Raw genomic sequence first — 22,424 nt, 5'->3', positions numbered from 1 at the left:
AGAGTAATGGAGATTGCAGCTGCTTCCTCCTTTAACTGCCAGTGGGGGTGGAACTTGATTGGGTGGGGGCTTGGCTGTGTTCTGATTGGGTGGGGGGTGTTCTCATTGGTAGGGGTTTGGCTGTGTTCTGATTGGTTGGGGGGTTAGCCGTGTTCTGATTGGTTGGAGGCGTGTTCTGTTCAGGAGGGCTTGGTTGTGCTCAGGTTAGTTTTAGTTGCTGGGGATTTGAGCTGGAGAGTTGTGATCTTGCTGTTTGGCTTCTAGTTCGTGGTCCTGCTGCATCTTCATAGTGGGTGTTGGTTTGCTTCATGTATGGCTCAGAGGGGTTTGAAGTGGGTAGTGATGCAGCTGCAGTGCAGCTTCTGGTCCATGGTCGTTTCTCATTTTCTGAATGGGTGGGAGTCTGTTTTCTACATGGAAGTGTGGTGGTGGCATCTTGTGTGGCTCTCATGGGTGTGGGTCCAGTGTCCTTCTTCATGTTAGGTACTCGTCTGTTCATGAGGGCAGGTTTCCAAATGGCTGGAAGGCGGAGGTGTCATCTCGTTTGTTCATGCTGTGTGGCGTTTTTCTATCTCTATGGCTTCTCTGATTATTCTGCTGTTGAAGTGTTCGGTTTTGGCGATAGTTCTGGTATTTTTAAAATCAATTTCATGTCCTGTGGCTTTGAGGTGTTGGACCAGGGAAGAGGTCGTTTCTTCTTTTTTGATTGAGTTCTTATGTTCTTCAATGCGTGCGCTTATTCTTCTGTTAGTTTGTCCAATGTATGTGTTAGGGCAGGCTGTGCAGGGGATTTCGTATACTCCTTGGTTTTCTAATTCGATTTTGTCTTTGGGGTTTCTTAGGATGGTGGATATTTTTTGTTTGTGCAGAATGCTGTTTTGATGTTGTGTTTTTGGAGGATCTTGCTAATTTTGTCTGTAGTGCCTTTTATATATGGGAGGAGGGCTTTTCCGTTTTCTTGTTCTCTGTCTTGGATTTTGGTTGGGGCTTCTTTTTGGATTAGGTGGGTAATCTTCTTTCTTTGGAATCCATTGGCTGTAAGTACGTTGGTGAGAGTGTAGTTCGGTTTTTGGTGTTGTTCATCGGCTAAGCATTTTGTTCTGGAGATGAGTGTCTTGGCTACGGAATTGATCTGTGCTGGGTGGTGGTGTGAGAGTGCATGTAGATAGCGGTTAGTATGTGTTTTCTTCTGGTAGATGGTGTGTCCTAGGAGCCATCGGATCTTTTGTATACCAAGACATCTAGGAAGGAAGTTGATTGTTGGCTTCTGTTTCCATGGTGAATTGTATTTTGGGGTGTAGACTGTTGAGGTATGTGAGGAAGTTGTTCAGTTTTTCTTTCCGTGTGGCCAGATTATGAAGGTGTCATCTACGTATCTGAGCCAGAGTTTGGGTTTAATGGTCGTATTTTCTAGAGCTTGTGTTTCAAAGTGTTCCATGTAGAGGTTTGCGATGACAGGTGAGAGGGTGATCCCATAGGTGCTCCTTCTATTTGTTTGTATTTTTGTCCATTGTAGGTGAAGTAAGTATTGGATAGGCAGTGGTTGGTTAGATCTAGGATGTGCTTGGGGGTTGTATTTGTTTTGGATGGCTGTCAAGGCTTCTTTTATTGGCACTTGGGTGAAGAGGGATGTGACATCGAAGCTTACTAGTAGGTCGCTAGGTTGTAAGTTTTGTTTCTTTATGATCTCGATGAACTGGAATGAGTTTCTTACGTGTGAGTTGATGGATTCTGCATAGGGTTGTAGTTGTTTGGCAAGAAATTTGGCCAGGTTTTGTAGAGGTGAGCCTATGGAGCTGACTATTGGTCTGAGTGGGGTTCCTTCTTTGTGTCTCACACCACCACCCAGCACAGATCAATTCCGTAGCCAAGACACTCATCTCCAGAACAAAATGCTTAGCCGATGAACAACACCAAAAAACCGAACTACACACTCTCACCAACGTACTTACAGCCAATGGATTCCAAAGAAAGAAGATTACCCACCTAATCCAAAAAGAAGCCCCAACCAAAATCCAAGACAGAGAACAAGAAAACGGAAAAGCCCTCCTCCCATATATAAAAGGCACTACAGACAAAATTAGCAAGATCCTCCAAAAACACAACATCAAAACAGCATTCTGCACAAACAAAAAAATATCCACCATCCTAAGAAACCCCAAAGACAAAATCGAATTAGAAAACCAAGGAGTATACGAAATCCCCTGCACAGCCTGCCCTAACACATACATTGGACAAACTAACAGAAGAATAAGCGCACGCATTGAAGAACATAAGAACTCAATCAAAAAGAAGAAACGACCTCTTCCTGGTCCAACACCTCAAAGCCACAGGACATGAAATTGATTTTAAAAATACCAGAACTATCGCCAAAACCGAACACTTCAACAGCAGAATAATCAGAGAAGCCATAGAGATAGAAAACGCCCACACAGCATGAACAAACGAGATGACACCTCCCGCCTTCCAGCCATTTGGAAACCTGCCCTCATGAACAGACGAGTACCTAACATGAAGAAGGACACTGGACCCACACCCATGAGAGCCACACAAGATGCCACCACCACACTTCCATGTAGAAAACAGACTCCCACCCATTCAGAAAATGAGAAACGACCATGGACCAGAAGCTGCACTGCAGCTGCATCACTACCCACTTCAAACCCTCTGAGCCATACATGAAGCAAACCAACACCCACTATGAAGATGCAGCAGGACCACGAACTAGAAGCCAAACAGCAAGATCACAACTCTCCAGCTCAAATCCCCAGCAACTAAAACTAACCTGAGCACAACCAAGCCCCTCCTGAACAGAACACGCTCCAACCAATCAGAACACGGCTAACCCCCAACCAATCAGAACACAGCCAAACCCCTACCAATGAGAACACCCCCCACCCAATCAGAACACAGCCAAGCCCCCACCCAATCAAGTTCCACCCCACTGGCAGTTAAAGGAGGAAGCAGCTGCAATCTCCATTACTCTGAGAAGCACAGAGCTGGAGACAGAAGCCTGAAGATGATGAATGAGACTTCATCGAAACGTTGCCTAGATACTTCAAATCTTACGCGGAGAAAACCCGAACAACCAAAGATCTACATATATATATATATATATATATATATATATATATATATATATATATATATATATATATATATATAAAAACCATTTAATGGGTTCGACAGAGTAGTGCCTAGAGGTGAAGCTCTCGCCTCACAATCAGGAGGCTGTGAGTTCAATCCTAGGTAGAGGCTGATCTTTCTCTCTCTGGGCATAATGAGAATAGATCTGCTGCGGGAAAAACTCTGCACTGGCAACAGGAAAGGCATCCGGCCAATAAACACTCCGGTCCATTCAGTCGCCCCGACTCCACCCCGCAAGGGATTACAGGGTCATTAAAAAGAGGATGATTTAATGGGTTCGACACTGCAGCATGTTACTGTATATCCAGAATCCGGTACCAACTTCATTATTATTATTATTATTATTAATTTGGTCAGTCTTTTCCACTGGAAAACCCAACCTGACTCTTTATTTTTGAATTATTTCTATGATTATTAGAATTATTTCCTGTAATGCTATCAGCCACCGGCGTGTTCTGTCCCTCTTTTGTTAACCTGACCTACTTGGTGAGAATAAGGTAAATCTCTCTAAATAGGAGCCATTAGCTTAAGTAGCCGGAACACTTACTTCAAAGGAGAGGAGTTCTCTAAAGCAAGTAAATCATGAGGATCATTATTTCTACAAAGCCAAAACCTTCCTTATCCTTCCACGAAGAGCCAGACCAGAGGCCCAAGTTTTGTTTTCCTCTGAAAGCCGCAGCCCCCGTTAAATTTATTTGCACTTCCCTTCTGCTCAGAAAAAATGTCACACTTACAAAGCATGCTTGCTCCCGTCAAACGGACCAGAGTGGGGGAAATGCTTATACCACAGACAGAAATGACCTTAATTGAGCAACAAAATAGATTCAAACCAAACCCTCTTAGGGATTCATTTCTTTATTTGTGTGTCAAACATGTACAAGATAACAAGTACGAACATAAACAAGAACAAATACAGATAAATGGGGACAAGTTACGGGGACGGTTGGCACGCTAGTGTCACTTTCACTCCAGCTGCAGCGTCTCTTCTGCGCACAGAAGCACAAACACAAACACACACATACACGCACCGCAAAACCTTTAAATCTCTCGACCGGATAAAAGAGAAGCAAGCCATGGCTTTGGGATTAACCGGATTTAAGCTGCAGGAGAACATGAGTTGCTCGCACTGAGCTTGGGCTACCTTTTCTCCTCTCCCGTCCTCCGGATCCTATTTGCTGAGTGAGCACTTCTACAACAAGCACTTCCTACAAGAAGGCCCGGTTTGGTTCCGGAACATGTGAAGGCGGAAAGAAATCCAGAACCCAGATGGACCTCCGTCGATGCGCTTCCCCATCCTTGGCCGCCACCGTGCCAAGGCCGAAGGGCTTCCTCCTACGCTGATCATCCAGACATCTTCGTTCAACAGGCATCGCTACAAACTCCTCGGGATTTCGAGCACTCCCCTTCCCCAGATGTGGCAGGGATGGGCTCCCTCCAGCACTAGCCAGCTCTGTCGAAGAGAGGCAGCTGTTTCGCACCAGGAGCGCATCCAATACTCACCAAGCTGCCCAAACGCACCTTTCTCCAACCGCGGCTAGTTCTGGAGGTGGGAGAACGGACGATGAGACCCTGCAAGCAAAAAAAAAGGGGAATTATTATTATTTATATATGTGTGTGTGTGTGTATAATTTTGTGGCCGGTTGCTTTTTTGTTTTGTTTTTAATTTCTCGAACGCCACGCCAGCGGCTCGGATTCATAAAGCGGAAAACTTCTGGTTTGCTTTGTCGCCTCGAAGAAGGACAGAAGGAGGAATGAGTTCCCAGGCAAAATCCCAGGCTGGCATAACATCCGGTTCTTTTTTCTAAAAGATAAAAATACAAGTAAGCGTTTCAGTGGGAGAAGGGCCAGGTATGTTCTGCTACGACTGAAGATTCCTCCCTCTCGGAACTTGGGACCGAAGGCTGAAGGGGCCTCCTCGGTTTACGACATGGATTTTTCCCTCTCTTTTTTGTTCCAAAGCAAGTTTTCCGTCGCCCACCTGGCAGAGGCGTTTTTCTGGGTCGGTGGGAGCATCGCAGCGGCACCCAAATGGAAGATGGGCCAAATTGGTAAGGCCAGCGATGTGACCTCTGGAGTCCGTTTCCTCTAGAACAGGGAACTCCAACCTTGGCCATTTTATGACCCGCGGACTTCAGCTCCCAGAATCCCTCAGCCCCGTCGGCTGAGGAATTCTGGGAGTTGAAGTCTGAGGTCGTAAAGTTGCGAGAGGATCTTCTAAGATGAGAACAGTGACGGGTTTGTCTATGGACATTTGCAGAGGGGCTTGTGCAGAGGACCGTGCTTTCTTGAGCTAATCTTCCACACAAGTGTTTTCCCGATCCCCGGTGGAACTCCCGGCCACAAGAAAGGAGTAGCAGCAATCAATTAGGAGGGCTTTCAAGGGCGATAAAAACGTTTGGAAGTTGAGGCTCTCACTAGCTACTGATTGTCCATTCAGGACATATCTTGTACCACCTTGCATGTTTGTGCATCTTAATGAAGCAATTAAGATTCTGTACAACTGGCCATACCAATATATCAAGCATTGACGTATCGGCTAGCAAGAAGACAATTCCCCGAACTGTTTTAATACAGCTTTACTGGCAATTTAGCTATAATTTATTTGAACTTGGCCAGACACACTCTGTCATTTCATTCTTGGATTTGGTTTTTGCATTTTTTAGAAAGATTTGGCTCCATTTGGGAACTTCGGGGAAGGGAAACAACCTTCTTATTTCCCCTCTGTCTTAATGCTAAATATCTGTGAAGTTTTTGGTTCTAGAAGTAAAAAAAATCCCTACCTTTTTTTTTATTTTTTATAAAGGATTTCATTTCATCTGTAATTTGATTAAGGAGAAAAACAGCTGGTTTTCCTCCCTTCTATTTTGACAGTCCGAGTCCTAAAGTTTGTTTAAAAGATTGCGGATAAACATTTAAAGCTTGCCTGACCAGAATGAGGCTGGGCTAACAAGGGTCGACGTTGGCCCTAAATCCATGCAAATCTTTTCTTGCTGCCGCTTCGTTTTAATTGACTTGTTCAAATGTAATTCTCATTACGAGACTGGGACAGCTCTTTTTTTTTTGATAGTTGACGTTTTGACTTTTCCGTGGGACTTGCTTAGCATTTTTAAACGTAATTGCTGTTTTTCTTTAATTGGGGTTATGGTTATACAGTATTTTAAATGTGATTGGTCATTTTAAATGTCGTGGCTGCTCTCAAACAGACTTTCTGTCTTGTTCCTTAAATGCAGAGGTTGATGCCGGCCCTGAGACACTCTTGTAAGGTAGTATTTTGCCATTTCCTTGGAAAAGTGGCATACGGATCTTTTAAATAAAGACACGACATAAGGCAGAGCAGATTGTGAGAAGATTAAGTAGCAGATCAGTTTGTTGCCTTGAGGGTTTTACTTGCGTTAGATAATCCTCTGACTCTCCAATAAGGACATCCCCATCGGAGTTGGACGGGACCTTGGAGGTCATCTAGTCCAACCCCCTGCTCTAGCAGAAAACTCTATTCCATTTCAAAAAAAAAAAAAATGGCTGCCCAATCTCTTCTTAAAAACTTCCAGTGTTGGAGCATTCACACCTTCTGGAGTCAAGCCTTTCCACTGATAAATTATTGTCACTATCAGGAAATTTCTCCTTAGTTCTAAGTTGCTTCTCTCTTTGATCAGCTTCCATCCGTTGCTTCTTGTCCTGCCTTTGGGTGCTTTGGAGAATAGCTTGACTCCCTCTTCTTTGGGGCAGCCCCTGAGATATTGGAACACTGCTATCATGTCTCCCCATGTCCTTCTTTTCACTAACCTCCGGGTTAGCAGTCACTGCAAACTTCCAGCTCGGATAGTTTTTTCCAGAACTGTCTGTGGGGCCCAAATTGCGCTTTGTAGAACCTCCAACCTCAGTGGAAGTCTATTCCTGAACGCCAGTGGCCGGGAACCTCTCAGTTCGATCCAATCCAGCCCTCTGAAATCCTTACGCTTCCTCCACCTGGTTCTTTCAACCGAATAGTCCTTGCGGGTGGTAGTACTGGCTCACCAAAGGGGAACGCGGTGGGCTCAGTGGCTAAGAGACTCTGAGCTGGCCGATCAGAAAGGCCGGCCGTTCGGCGGTTCGAATCCCTAGCGCCACAGAATGGAGTGAGCTCCCGTTACTCGTCCCAGCTTCTGCCAACCTAGCAGTTCAAAAGCATGTAAAAAAAAGAAATGCAATTAGAAAAATAGGGTGGGAAGGTAACAGCGTTCCGCGCGCCTTCGGCGTTTAGTCCTGCTGGCCACATGACCAGGGAGACGTCTTCAGACTGCGCTGGCTCTTGGGCTTTGTAACGGAGATGAGCACTGCCCCCTAGAGCCAGAAACGAGTAGCACATATGTGCGAGGGGAACCTCTACCTTTAATTGGTCACAATTCGAGTCCAGATGCCTCAGGAACATCTGAATCCTTCAAACCCATCAAGAGCTGGTTCACGTTTCCTTGTACACGGAGTCCGGGAGACGATCCGACACAACGGCTTTGTTCTTCCTGCTTGGCTTGAGAGGTTTTCTGGCAGGCATCCCTTGGTGCCACCAAGCTCTCTCATCACAAACAAAGACCATCAGTCAATCCTCTTTCAACTTTCAGCGCCTCCAAATATTAAAATCCTGGGTAAAAAAACTACCCAGCGATCTCTGGGTAAAGAGATGAACGCCAGAGATGAACGCCTGAAAATCGAATTAATACCCCAATCAAAATTGGGGGCCTGATTGAATAACCCTCCGTTCAACCTCAGGCCAATTTAAAGAAGGATGCACACAGATCATCAGCTCCAAAGCCGAAAAATTCAATTAATATTGACTTGGAGGATTTGACTTGAGAAACGATGGGCAATTTTTAATCTCCTTTGGGGGCCATTGGAGCAGGGGCCGAAAGAAAAACATTTGGATTTCCAGGTATTCCAATCGTACAGGTAGATCTGTAATGTGGGAAGGGGTTAGATTTGTTGATATAATGCCACCACTCCCCAAATGAAATATGATTATTTAAAAAGACTCCATCGTTGAAATATTGCAGCCAAACCCTCACATCTGTTGCTTTGCCGAAGCTTCATATCGTGCAAGGCAGCCTGCGAACTTTCTCCGTCAGATGAGAACCAAAATGAAATCAATGAACAGGGCTGTTCTGTTCTGCCACGGTGCATGTCAATATTTTATTTGTATTCCTATTTTAAACGCATGATTTGCACCCAAAAAAACCCGACACCAAGATCAGTTTGATTTATTTACAGCTTTGGAATGGCTGTCTTGTTTTTCAGCGAAAACCACAAAAACGAAAGGCCCTTTCTCCTGAGGTTTATCAGCCCTGGAAGGAAAAGATTTATTCAAGGTTGTAATTAAAACCTTAAATTCAATTAAAGGTTGCCATTTGTCCAGGATGGTATAAAACCTTCTGTCTTGGGCAAGGGGTTGGACCTCCGAGGCCCCTTCCAGCCCTATGTCTCTATGATTCCATATGGAGAATCCATAGAGAAGTTCTGCTTTGTCTGAATATCTCTGGATTGCAGTTTGGGCTCCAGTTCGCCGTTCTGAGCTTTGCAAATGTTTAACGTCTTCTTTCCACGCCGAAAAAGGAGTTTGTCCCCATGTACCTTTGTGAGTTTCTATTCTTCTATGTCTATTCTATTCTACTCTTCCTGTATTCTGTTCTATTCTATTTTTCTGTCTACTCTACTCTACTCTACTCTCCATTCTCTCCTCTTCTCTTCTCTTCTCTCTCCTCTCCTCTCCTCTCCTCTTCCCTTCCCTTCTCAGAATAAGGCAAATAATGGCAAATGAAAATGTAGTCAAACTGTTCCTGACAAAATACTCACAGATTTCACCAGCTATCGAACAGAATTTGGTGCCGTTATAAGAGAGCGCATCGCTCAGATCGGCTAGGCAGTAACTAAGAGAAAGAGTCAATGCAACCTGAAACTTAAGGTAATAAAAAGTAATTAGATTGTGTTGCAATTTGCGGTTAAGATTGACAAAAGAGGCGTTTGTGGGCCAGGTTCTAACTCTTATCGCCGTGAAGTAATGGAGGGTAAATAGCAGGCCGTGCCCAGAGTTAATCCACCTGACAAGCAGACTTACCCAACTTGCAAATCCTGCAACTTTTCACTCCTTGGAGTGCAATTTATATATTGATTTTCACCGCCGGTCCATGTTTGGAGACACAGCTCCCCACTAAAATAAATACCTTACAAAACTGCACTCTGGGAATGCAATTCTTAAACCCGTGGCTTGATTTTCCCATTAAAAACTTTCGTTGCCCAGATCTCTGAAAATCGAGCGCGCGGCACGAGGTACGTGCGATCTTTAGCATCACAAATATATATTTCCCCCCCCACCCCTTTCTTTTTCCCCCCCGTAGTGGAAAAATGTATGAGTTCCATGCAAGCCGGCACGCAGATGATCAAACTCCGAGGTAGCTCCAAGGGCCTCGTCCGTTTCTATTACCTGGATGAACACAAGTCGTGCATTCGTTGGAGACCCTCGCGAAAAAATGAAAAGGCTAAAAGTAAGTGAAACATGTCGTGTCCATCCGCCTTGGATTACGGTCACAGATCAGAATTTGGTGACGTGTCTAGCCCATGTATCGTCCATGACATGTCTGGCCTTGTATTATGACTGTTGCGCCCTTGTTGGATTCTGATTCAGAGTGGGCGATTGAGCAGCTGACAGGGAATGGGAGTGTGGCTCTGGTGGTGGTGGAAGAAACTGGGAAAGGGCACAGTCTGGCTGGGCCTTCAGAGGAAGACCCAGGGCCACCCCCTCTTCATCCTAGGGCACACAGGGAGGAACGGAGAAGGGAGCAACATGGCTTATGGGAGAGGAAAAGGCTCTGATCCCTTTTATTAGATATAAGAAGGCTGTTTACAACGTGGCTCCCATGGTTCAAAGGCAAAGCCCTGCATTCTAATTCTGACGTTTTCCTCCTTCCCCTCCTCCTCCTCCTCCTCCTCCTCCCCGCAGTCTCCATAGATTCCATCCAGGAAGTGTGCGAAGGGAAGCAGTCGGAGATCTTCCAGCGCTACGGCGACGGCAGCTTCGACCCCAACTGCTGCTTCACCATCTACTATGGGGACCACATGGAGTCCCTCGACTTGGTCTCCTCCAACGGGGAGGAAGCCCGGATGTGGATCACCGGCCTCAAGTACCTCATGGCCGGGATAAGCGATGAAGACAGTCTGTCCAAGCGGCAGAGGACGAGAGACCAGTATCCTTTTAGAATGGCAAGAGTTGGAAGGGACCTTGGAGGTCTTCTAGTCCAACCCCCCCCCCCCCACCCTGCTGCTTAGCCAGGAAGCCCTACACTTTTTTAGGGGAAGGGTTCCAGAGCATGTAGGCTAAGTGAAGAGACAGAACGAAATGTCTGAAATGGCATAGGGATTCCTGACTCAGTGGGGGGGTTGGACTAGAAGACCTCCAAAGTCCCTTCCAACTCTGTTGTATTGTACTGTTCTATTCTATTCTATTTCCTGTATTCTATTTTATTCTTATTCCTCTATTCTATTCTATTCTATTCTATTCTCTATCATTCTTATTCTATTCTATTCTATTTTGCTTTGCTCTATTCTATTCTTTTCTATTTATTCTATCATTCTATTCTATTCAATTTCTGAATTCTATGTTCTATTCTATATAATTTTATTCTATATGAGAATAGAATAGAATACAGTATTCTATTCTTTTCCTATTCCTATTCTGTTCTGTTCTGTTCTATTCTATTCTATTCTACTCTATTCCTGAATTCTATTCTATGTTCTACTCTATTCTATATTCTATTCTATTCTATTCTATTCTATTCTATTCTATTCTATTCTATTCTATTCTATTCTATATCATTCTATTCTATATGGGAATAGAATAGAATACAGTATTCTGTTCTTTTCTTATTCTATTCTGCTCTGCTCTATTCTATTCTATTCTTCTTTTCTAGTTTTTCTATCATTTTCTATCCCAGCAGAAGTTGGCCCGATGCACCAACCCGGTGGCTGTCTCCAGGAAGGGGGGGCGTGGGCGGGCGTTGGTTTTTCCACCTCTTCCGACCGTCTCTCCTTCTGGCCGAGCGATCCTCTCCCTTTCCTTAACGCCCGGCTCAAATGTGGCTGAAGCAAACCTTCGACGAAGCCGACAAAAACGGCGACGGCAGCCTGAGCATTAACGAAGTGCTGCAGCTCATGCACAAGCTGAACGTCAACCTCCCCCGCCAGAAGGTCAAGCAGATGTTCAAGGTGAGGCGCCCTGGTGCCGCCGTGCGCCACGGCGTCTAATGAGGCCAGGCGGCGAGGCTCGGGGCGGGGGGGGGGAACGGCTGGCCTCGGGAGCCGTGGCGGATGTAGCTCTGGCCGTCGGGCTTTACCGCCAGATGTTGGGATTGTGCAGCTTCACGCACTTTACAAAGGGACCCTGCAACATCTGCCGCCCAGCTCCCGCGGCGGAAACCTAGAACGTAGACTAGTAGTACATCCCCTGCTCCTGCCGGGAGATCCTATTGTCCTGGTTCCGAGCAATCCTCCTCTTTTAACCACCCCATAATCCCTTGCGGGGTGGAGTCTTGGGCAACTGAACGGAGCCAGCAGAGTGTTTCCTGGCCCGGATGCCCTTCCTGTCACCTAAATAACATCCTCGGTGTTATCTAGCTGATGACGTTACCCAGTTTAGTAAGGAAACATCCGCAAGAAAGCAACCAAACTCAGAGACCCCTCATTTCTGAGCGACAAATATTCTCCTTTATTAAGTTTTCTTGGCATTTCCTTAGCACTGATGTTGTTACTTAGTTCGGTAATGCAACGTCTGGAAGAAAGCCACCAAGCTCAGAGGGCACAAGGACCCTCTCCTCCTCCTCCTCCTCCTCTTGTCAAACCCTCACCCCATTCTAGCACTGATGATGTTACCTAGCTGGGTAGCAACGTCTGCAAGAAAGCCACCAAGCTCAGAGAGTATCAAGGACCCTCTCCTCCTCCACCTCCTCCTCTTGTCAAACCCTCACCCCATTCTAGCACTGATGATGTTACCTAGCTGGGTAACGCAACGTCTGCAAGAAAGCCACCAAGCTCAGAGAGCACCCGGGACCCTATAAAAAATTGAACTTGTCAGGCTATAGAGAAGCCCTTAAACAAAGACCTGACTAAGCTTGAGATAAGTTGTGCGGTTGGGCCGTCCTTCCATTGTCAAACCGAACGGCCCACGTGCTCTTTGCCAATCTGTCCGTCAACTTCTACATTCCCCACTTAAATAACTATTATTTAAAATTGCGAGGGCTCCAGTGAAATTTCTCTTCATTGTTACATTTCTCTCACAGGTCATTGATGCTACACTGGAGGCGGGGCGGGGAAAAAAAACCCTTACTAAAATCTCTTTCAATAGCTCCCAATCAATCCGGCCCCTACTTAGCCAGAGGCAGCAATGTCAAAAAAAAATAAAAATGAAGCAATTTCTTTGAAACTCGGCAAGAGAGGACTTATATCTATTGTTAGCTTTCTCCCTTTTTTTAAAAAAAAAAACCTTCCTTTTTTCTCTGCCTCGATTCGCTTCCCCCCCTGCCAATGCCTGCAATGCCGTGGAAAGTTAGATATAACACTCTTTTAATGTTGGAAGATTAAAGGAAACACTCTCATCCGTAGAGAAAAGTGGTGTGGATTTGCATGCGGGGAGAGAAGGAGAACTAAATGGGAAATAGATACACCGATTATTACTACCGATGTACTAGACTGTTTCAAATTAACGCTGTTAATTTGTCAAAGCGAGTTTTTAAAAGCCTGGCAAGGAGATATCATGTTTCTCTCCCCCCCAGTAAGACTTAATTTGCCATCTATCTTGAGTTCTGACACAAAATTGGCACCGCTGCAGCAGGAACTTCTTGATTTTCCTGAGTTTTGTTCAGTTGTTATTCCTGGGTTTTTGAAAGGATGAAAAATAATAATAATAACTGTTTTGCCTATTTAACCCATGCAGTTATACTGTATTTTCACACATCAAAACATAGCTGGCTAGAAATTCCCATGGGTATTGACTGAGATCTGGGAAGGCCAGCCCAGCTTAGGGATGATTGGCAGGCAGAATGCCAACGTTGTCAATCGATGGATCGCGAACAGCTGGAGAATATCTATTGAAATTTCCCATTTCTCCCACCAGTTGAAACGCTCCCACCCAAGTCCTAATAGCTACACATCAATAGGTTGTAAAAATAAACCCAGTTTTGTGTGTCTGTATGGTTGCACGTGTGTGTGTGAATGAGACCCTTTGCCTGATCTGATCTAACTGCTTTCATTTCCTTCCTTCCTTCCTTCCTTCCTTCCTTCCTTCCTTCCTTCCTTCCTTCCTTCCTTCCTTCCTTCCTTCCTTTCTCCCTCCACCCTCCCTCTTCTCCCTCCCTCACCTACTTTCCTTCCTCTCTCTTCTTCCTTCCTTCCTTCCTTCCTCCCTTCCTTTTTCTTCCTTACCCTTCCTTCCTTGCCTCCTTCTTTCCTCCCTCCCTCTTCCCTTCCTTCCTTCTTTCCTCCCTCCCTCTCACCTACTTTCCTTCTTTCCACCTTCCTCTCTCTCCTCCCTCCCTCCCTTCCTTTTCCTCCCTTCCCCTTCCTTCTTTGCCTCCTCCCTCCCTCCTTTTTCCCTTTCTTCTTTCCTCCCTCCCTTTTCTTCCTTCCTATCTCCCTCTGCCCTCCCTTATCCCTCTCTCCCTCCCTCTCACCTACTGTCCTTACTTCCACCTTCCTCTCTCCCCTTCCTTCACCCCTTCCTTCCTTCCTTCCTCCATTCTTTCTTTCTTCCCTTCCTTTTCCTTCCCTTCTCTCCCTTCCTCCCTTTTTTCGGGTCGCAGAACTTTCTGCTGCCAGGCAGAAAAGCGTCTTAACACATAACCTCCACCGAGGCAAAGCCAACTGCAACCCATTTGGTGCAGCTTCTAAACGAGCTTGCTGCTTTCTGGCTGCGTGACTCCACAAGCATCCGAGCGGCTTTAATTTTGCAGAGGGGAGGAAAGAAAGAAAGAAAAAAAAATTGCTGTTGGAACTCCTTTTCTGTGTGTGCTAAATGATGCTAATTGGGTTGCTGAAGTGAGAGGGCTCCAGCGAGTTCTGGGCTTTAGCCTATCGCTGGAGTTCATCAGTCGGTGCCGGCAGATGGTTGTGGCAGGCGAGATTCTCACGACGGCAATCTTGGAAACGAAATCGGATGTTTTGCAAATTAGCGAATCAATGATCTGTTGGAAGAAAAAGAACGCTTGGCGATTGAGGAATATTCCTTAGTGAGGAATAAGAAACTGGGAATCAGGGACACACACAACCATGATATCTGTCTGTCTACCTACCTACCTATCAATCAAATATCTATTTAAATCTATCATCTATCGTATCAATTATCTATATCACCCATCTATCATATCTATCAATCATATCTATCTATCGATCTATCTACCCACCTATCTTATCTGCCTATCTACCCACCTATCTATCTATCTATCTATCTATCTATCTATCTATCTATCTACCTATCTTATCTATCATCTACCTACCCTACCTACCTACCTATCAAACAAACATCTATTTAAATCTATCATCTATCGTATCAATTATCTATATCAGCCATCTATCATATCTATCAATCATATCGATCTATCGATCTATCTACCCCTACCTACCTACCTATCTTATCTATCATCTACCTACCTACCTACCTACCTATCAAACAAACATCTATTTAAATCTATCAACTATCGTATCAACTATCTATATCACCCATCTATCTATCTATCTATCTATCTATCTATCTATCTATGGTATATTTTTATTTATCTCATGGTTGTGTATGTACTTGATTCCCGGTCTCTTATTCCTAGAAGTTGTAGGTGCTTCATCCCTGGAGGATTCTTTTTTACAAGGTTGGATAGCCACCTGTCTGAAACAGCACGGGGTCTCCTGCTTGAGCAGGGGGTTGGACTAGATGACCTCCAAGCTTCCTTCCAGCTCTATTCTGATGGAGAACTATTCTGACCACATTAGAACATATTACTTTAGGAGCCAATAGGCACCTTTTTTTTACATTTGGAAAAACATTTGGTGGGTACTTACAACTTACAAAACAGTTGCCTCTAGTGGCCACTCACCCAACTTTAGCTGATCTTGAAAGCTAAGCAAGTTCCAACCTAGTTGTGCCTGGATATGGCACCTGGGGTTTAACTTAGATTGGGAAGTCAAAACATCTCAAAAAAGCAAAACAGAAGGCAACCATAATCCAAGAAATATCAGTTTCCTGGGAAGTGAGGAATTCCACCTAAGTACCGTTGCAGGAATTGGGTATATCTAGTCTAATGAAAAGGAGGACCGGGGAGACAGGATAGCAGTCTTCCCGTATCTCAGGGGCTGCCCCAAAGAAGAAGGAGTCAAGCTATTCCCCAAAGCACCTGAAGGCAGGACAAGAAGCCACGGGTGGAAACTGATCAAGGAGAGAAGCCACCTGGAATTAAGGAGGAATCTCCTGACAGTTAGAACAATTAACCAGTGGAACAACTGGCCTCCAGAAGTTGTGAGTTGCTCCGTCAATGGAGTTTTTAAAGAAGAGACTGGACAGCCATTTGTCTGGTAACGGATAGGGTCTTCTGCCTGAGCAGGGGGCTGAACTAGAAGACCTCCAAGGTCCCTTCTAGCCCCAAGATTCTATATTCAGCCAGGTTAAAGCATGCTGGCTGGGGAATTCTAGGAGTTAAGTCCGAGGGGGGGATCCATCCTGGAACTAAGGAGAAATTTCCTAGCAGCGAGAGCAATTCACCAGCGGGACTCCTTGCCACCAGAACTTGTGGCTTGCTCCAACAACCGGAGGTTTTGAAGGAGAGATTTGCACAGCCATTGGTCTGAAGGGGTGTGAGCTTATCCTGAACTAAGCAGGGGGGTTGGACTAGAAGTCCTCCAAGGCCCCTTCCCACTCTGTTAATCCTGGCCCCCGTCTGCTTTCCCCTTCCCTTGTCTCCACAGGAGGCTGACACGGATGACAACCAGGGCACCCTGGACTTCGAAGAATTCTGCGCTTTCTACAAGATGATGTCCACCCGGCGTGACCTGTACCTTCTCATGCTCGCGTACAGCAACCACAAGGACTTCCTAGATCCCGAGGACCTCAAACGTTTCCTGGACACCGAGCAAAAGGTAATCGGGCAGGGGTGAAGTTTGTCACTCCCTTGCACTCCGCCTCGTGCAACTCCCTTGGGTCACTCTGGATTCTAGAGGCCTGCATCCAGTTTTGGTCACCCCACTATGGAAAAAGAGGTTGAGACTCTAGTTGAAGACTTGAACTGGACTTCAACTCCCAGAATTCCTGAGCTAACATGACTGGAGATGTCAGTCAACTTAACAGATGTCTCACTTAGCAACAGCGGGCTCAGTTGCAGTTGTAATGTGAGCAGTTACCTGTACTTCGTTCTTCTTCTCGTTGCCTTTCTGTCAGAGTATATTCATGAACTGGGATAGAGCTTACAAACAAGGTCAGCCAGTTGGAGCTGAATTGAGGGCTGGAACTTAAAGAGAGAATCCGTTCTGTGCTCAGCTCTAAAGCGAAAGGGAAACTAACTTGCTTGCTGAAAACTAGAGCTCTACTCTTAACCTGTCACATGTCTGCTTCTGTTTGAGTTTGCTCCATGTCGGAGAAATCTACAACTGGTACTGTAAAATGTACTTTATATGTTTATAAAGAAGTTACATGAAGCCTCAGCCATCTTGCCTTTACTTTTCTGGTGCTGAATTTATGCTGCAGTACTCTGAAGACTTTCTTCTTTTGCTTGGTTTATAACCTTGTCTGCTAAAAAGTTTGAAGACAGCATGTGCAATTTTGGGATTGGAAGCCAATCCTGATGATAAAAAAAATGTCGTCCTCGTTTAAATGCCGGAGTTCTGGAATAAAACCCAGATACGTTTTTCTGCCTTTCCACCCCACTGTTTGAGTTAAATGATTCATCCTTTCTGCTTCGGTGGCTAGATTCCACCACTAGGCACTCCTGCCTGAAGGATATTTATGCACTGTCGGTTAACGGATCTGTGCACCGGTTTGGCAGCTCTCCGATGTAATGCCTGTTCTGTGTTTCCGCATTGATTTACTGTCTGCTTTCCAGTGGACGGAGCTACAAGCCCCACACACATCCATTTATCCTGGCCCAGCGCTTGGCGTCAGGGAGAAGTAGATCCCAGGGCTGGCATTGCAATGTGCTTGTGAAGCGATGGCTGGATCCTACTCCTTTTATCTGGGTTGCACTCTGCTGTGTCGGGGTTTCTGTTTGGGTGAGGAGAGAGGCAGGGTGGAAGAATGGAAGGGGCGGGGAGAAAGGAAGGAAAGGAAAGGAAAAATGAAAGAGAAGGGAGGGAGGATGAAAGAGAGGGAGAAGGAGGGAGGGAGTGAAGAAGGATAAATGGAGAGGATGGAAGGAAGGATGGAAGTGGAGGGAGGGAGAAAAAGGAAGGAAGGGAGAGGGGATAAGAAAGAAAAGGATGGAAGGAAGGAAGGACAAATGGAAAGAAGGAAAGAGGAGGATGAAAGTGGAGGGAGGGAGCAAAAGGAAAGAATAGGGAAAAGAAGAAAGAAGAAAGGATAGATGGAAGGAAAGAAGGAAGGAAATATGAAAAGAAGGAGGAAGGATGGAAGAGAAGGAGAGGTAGGAAAAGGAAGGAAGGAAATATGAAAGAGAAGGGAGGGAGAGGAAAGGAGGAAGGATGAAAGAGAGGGAGAAGGAGGGAGGGAGGGAAGAAGGATAAATGGAGAGGATGGAAGGACGGATGGAAGTGGAGGGAGGGAGAAAAGGAAGGAAGGGAGAGGGGATAAGAAAGAAAAGGATGGAAGGAAGGAAGGACAAATGGAAAGAAGGAAAGAAGGATGGAAGTGGAGGGAGGGAGGAAAAGGAAGGAAGAGGGGATAAGGAAGAAAGAAGAAAGGATAGATGGAAGGAAAGAAGGAAGGAAATATGAAAAAGAAGGGAGGGAGGGAGAAGAAGGGAGGAAGGATGGAAGAGAAGGAGAGGTAGGAAAAAGGAAGGAAGGAAATATGAAAGAGAAGGGAGGGAGAGGAAAGGAGGAAGGAGGAAGAGAGAGGGAGAAGTAGGGAGGAAGAAGGGATAAGGAAGAAAGAAGGAAGGAAAGCTTCCTGGAAAACAATGAAGAGTTGTATTAAACACACACACACACACACCCCAAATACTCTCCTATCTGCCCAAGTCAGTTCCAAGGCCAGGCATCCCTGTCCTTTTGCTTGTCTGCCTTGGCACTGAGCTGTTCCCCTGAGAGTCCAGTGGCATTGCCCTGGGCAGCCCGTGCTACATGCAGATGCCCTCTGCATTCGTGGGAAGTAGAATAGAATAGGGAATAAAAATAGAACAGGGAATAAAAATGAATAGAATAGAATAGGAATAGAATGGAATAGGAATAGGGATAGGATAGGATAGGATAGGATAGAATAGAATAGAATAGAATAGAATAGAATAGAATAGAATAGAATAGGAATAGGAATGGAATGGAATAGGAATAGGAATGGAATGGAATAGAATAGAATAGAATAGAATAGAATAGAATAGGAATAGGAATAGGAATAGGAATAGGAATAGGAATAGGAATGGAATAGAAAAAGAATAGAATAGAATAGAATAGAATAGAATAGAATAGAATAGAATAGAATAGAATAGAATAGAATAGAATAGAATAGAATGGAATGGAATGGAATGGAATAGAATAGAACAGAAATTGGAATAGGAATGGAATAGAATAGAATAGAATAGAATAGAATAGAATAGAATAGAATAGAATAGAATAGAATAGAATAATAGAGTTGGAAGGGACCTTGATGGTCTTCTAGTCCAACCCCCTTCTTTAAAATCTGGATGTGGTTGTCAAAATAAAATATCCATGTTACAAGACCCCTGGACAAATGTCACTTGAATGCCCCGAATATGTCCAGACGTCCCGTTTCTTTTTATTTCTTTAGATGAGCAACGTCACCAAGGAACACTGTTTGGAAATTATAAACCAGTTTGAACCTTGTCCGGAAAACAGGCAGCAAGGAGCCCTGGGAATTGACGGTAAGTTCCCTCTGGCTTTTATCAACAGATTCGATCCCCTTGAGCAGGTGGGATGTTTTCATCCACACAACCCAGGTCTGGATAGTTCTGTGTGCCATCAGGATTACGGCCTTACGAATTCTGGCCTCGGGTTGGGACCCGGGGCGGGATGTTTGCTCGAACGGAATATTGTATCTTTTCCTCATTTGTTGAAAAATGGGCTATTTCTCTCCCTCATCCTGTTAATTTTTTTTTTTTTCCTGGAGTTGCTTTCCAAAAATTGCTTTTTATTGCATGCAAATTGCCCAAATTTAATTGATGTACAGCAGTTTGATTTTAATTGAAACGTCAATTAAACACAACCAGTCTGGCACGTCCCCTGCATTTGTAAATATTTTGAACCCAGACAGACTCCAGATGCAGAAAAGAACAGTCATAATTTGCAGCAACAAAATGATGGATCAGCACCTAGCACGGTTTCAGCCAGTCATGCCTTCACCCTCCAGGGCAGGAAATAATGACAATTATAGTTAAAAAGATAGTCAAAAGAAGTCTTAAAAAAGGAGAAAAGGGCCCTTAGACAGCGAGCATAGCTTTGAAACACCCGATCAGGAAGAGCGTCCTCTAAAAAGAATTCAGTCATTCCTCCTGACAGGCAGATAATTTTCTCTTGTTTTTTGAAAGATGAGAAAGAGACCGGGAGGAGGAGAGAGAAACAGAGAGGGAGGAAGGGAAGAAGAGACGGGGAGAAAGAGAGAGAAAGACAGGGAGGGAGAGAGAGAGAAAGAGAGACACAGAGAAGGAGGAAGAGAAGGAAAGAGAAAGACAGAGAGAGAGAGGGAGAAGAGGAAGAAAGAAAAAGAAAGAGAGAAAGAGAAAGAAAGAAGAAAGAAAGAAAGAAAGAAAGAAAGAAAGAAAGAAAGAAAGAAAGAAAGAAAGAAAGAAAGAAAGAAAGAATCGAGTCTTTCCCAAGGACCTAGGCTAGGCAGATATCTCGGGGTTTAATAACCCATCAGGCTGTATGCTCACCTGCCCCGAGTCAAGCTACCTTTTTGCACTGTCTAATGACTGTTTTCACGCCCTCCCCTTTAGAGGTCCTCGGACAAATGACAGGGTCTCCTTGTCAGGTGCCCCATTCATGGAACGATTTGGCCGGCCTCGGCCCCTGCATGAAACAGGGGGGTGGGAATCAATTGTCCAGGACACAATCACTCCCCTCCTCCAGGACATCTGCTAAACGCGCTAATGTTTTCCCTTGCACCTGGTAGCAGTCCATCTGCAGCCACCGCAAGCGGTTTTTTAATTTACTTTTACGAAGAGCACAGGTGGGTGTGAAGCCACCTGTGTCCTCCCAACATCCGGGGTTCAATTTAGCCTCGCGGCGATGAGATTTTTAGCTTTAACTGCCCATGTGTAGTCCTGCCCCGCCCCCCAAAAAACCTCGAGCAGACCCTTCCTCCCTCCTCACCCCCCGTTGTCCAAAGCTGTCATTTTGCAGAGTTGCCGCCTTCATAAAAGTATCGATTCTGTGTGAACAGATTGAGTTAAAGTCAGGCTTGAAAAATGACTCTGCCTTGGTTTATTCTGATAAGGAATTGGGGAAGGAGAACCGAAAATAAATGGAGATGGATGGAGAACCAATTGGCAATATATATGTGCGTGTGTGTGTGTGTGTTTGTGTGTCTTTTCCCGTGTAAGATTGAGAGCATCTTGGCGACGTTTCGACGAGGTCCCACTTTTTTGTTTTTTTTTATCTTTGAAGAGGTTTCACTTCTCATCCAAGAAGCTTCTTCAGCGAAGCTTCTTCAGCGATGGGGAACGGGAGGATTTATACGCCTTGCGGACCGTCGGTCCTTTGCATACTTTTAGAGAGCTGTTGAGGCCACTCGGAGCTTTGTCTGTATCCTCCGGGTCACCTGAGTTGTGCCGATTTAGCCAGAGAGGACCGCTGGTTTGAAAGAGGGGTCAAAGGTGCCACCTGTGTCCAAACCATCAACAGGTGTGGGGCGGGGTAGGGATACGACACCGTCTATCTCCTGTCTACAACTCGGTCCTTTCAGCCGTTCCAAGAAGGCTCCACGCCTATGAAACATGCCGCATGCTTCCCAGTTGCTAGGTAGTCTATAGCAACAAAAATCCATGGAGCTGTCGCCACCACCCAAGAGCGCAGACAAAATCCAACTGGAGGAGAACACACACAAACACACACACACACACACATACCAAGCTGTGGTTGGGAAGGATTAGGAAACAGCCAAAACCAACCGGAGCCGGTGGGAAATCAAGTCGCTCAGTTGGAGAGGATCAAACGAAGGAAGCCAGTATCGCACATCATTAGGACCGGATGAAGAAGCGTGTTTGCCGGCCTTTTGCAGGGGGGAAGGCCTGCCTGGGAGGGAAAGCATTGAAAAGGAACCCCTTCCTGACTCTGTAGCCCGCTTCCCCAAGTGGGAAGGCGCGTCGAACGAGCTTGAGGGAAATTTCCACAGTTTCAACCCCCCAAAAAACCCCACTCCACTCTCAGGAGAAATCTTGTGTCTATCTCAGCCTTCACCTCCTGCCTAATTGGTTCTCCATGGACCCGGCTGGCACAAATGCCATGGAGGATGGGAAGGAGTTTAGGGGCATTTCCTGGCCTGGATTGCACGGGTAAGTCCTCAGGTTACGACCAGAATGGAAGCCCAGGATCTGCTCAGGAGACGTTGGTCAGGGGAATTTGGCTCCATTTTACGACCTTCCTTCCCAGATCTGACCAAGGAGAGATTCAACCTGGAAATGAGGAGGAATTTTCTGACAGGGAGAACCGTCAACCCATGGAACAGAAGTTGCCCTCGGAAGTTGTGGGAGCTTCATCATCCCTGGAGGCTTTCAAGAAGAGACTGGGCTGCCATTGGTCAGTAAGGGTGTAGGGTCTCCTGCTAGAGTGGGAGGTTGGACTAGAGGACCTACAAGGTCCCTTCCAATTTAGTTAATCCGAATTAATCTGTTATTTGTTAAATTAATCACTGCGGTGGTTCTGTTGGTCAGAAGATTGGTGAGTGAATCTTCTTGTGGTTCGCTGGCAGCGTGAGCAGACGGCAGCGGAATCGGACAGTGGGGAAGAACAGGGACCAGTCCAGGAATCTGGGGAGGATCTAACGAGGGTCCTGCATCCGATGCAGAGATAGGGCCAGGACTGCGAAGCTCCACGGGGAAGCCAGGATTCGTTTCACAAGCCGGGTGACCAACTTATCAACGGCCATTGTTCACTTAACA

At 45.5% G+C, this 22,424-nt stretch overlaps 1 protein-coding gene across 1 annotated transcript in view; it reads left to right on the top strand.

Annotated features, from left to right (window-relative positions):
* The window catches only part of PLCH2 (phospholipase C eta 2), a 77,051-nt gene that overhangs the window by 11,765 nt on the left and 42,862 nt on the right, over positions 1 to 22,424 (top strand). The window contains 5 exon segments of the mRNA XM_087914999.1: positions 9,510 to 9,656; positions 10,112 to 10,357; positions 11,246 to 11,373; positions 16,111 to 16,281; positions 19,097 to 19,190. Of these exon segments, the coding sequence (XP_087771125.1) occupies positions 9,510 to 9,656; positions 10,112 to 10,357; positions 11,246 to 11,373; positions 16,111 to 16,281; positions 19,097 to 19,190 (786 nt within the window).

The sequence above is a fragment of the Pseudonaja textilis genome, chromosome 18 (genome assembly GCF_049901715.1).
Source record: "Pseudonaja textilis isolate UNSWEBS1 chromosome 18, rPseTex1.2, whole genome shotgun sequence".
NCBI classification, from domain to species: Eukaryota; Metazoa; Chordata; class Lepidosauria; order Squamata; family Elapidae; genus Pseudonaja; species Pseudonaja textilis.
The sequence above is the reverse complement of the archived record's forward strand: the minus strand, read 5'-3'. Positions and strand labels throughout refer to the sequence as shown.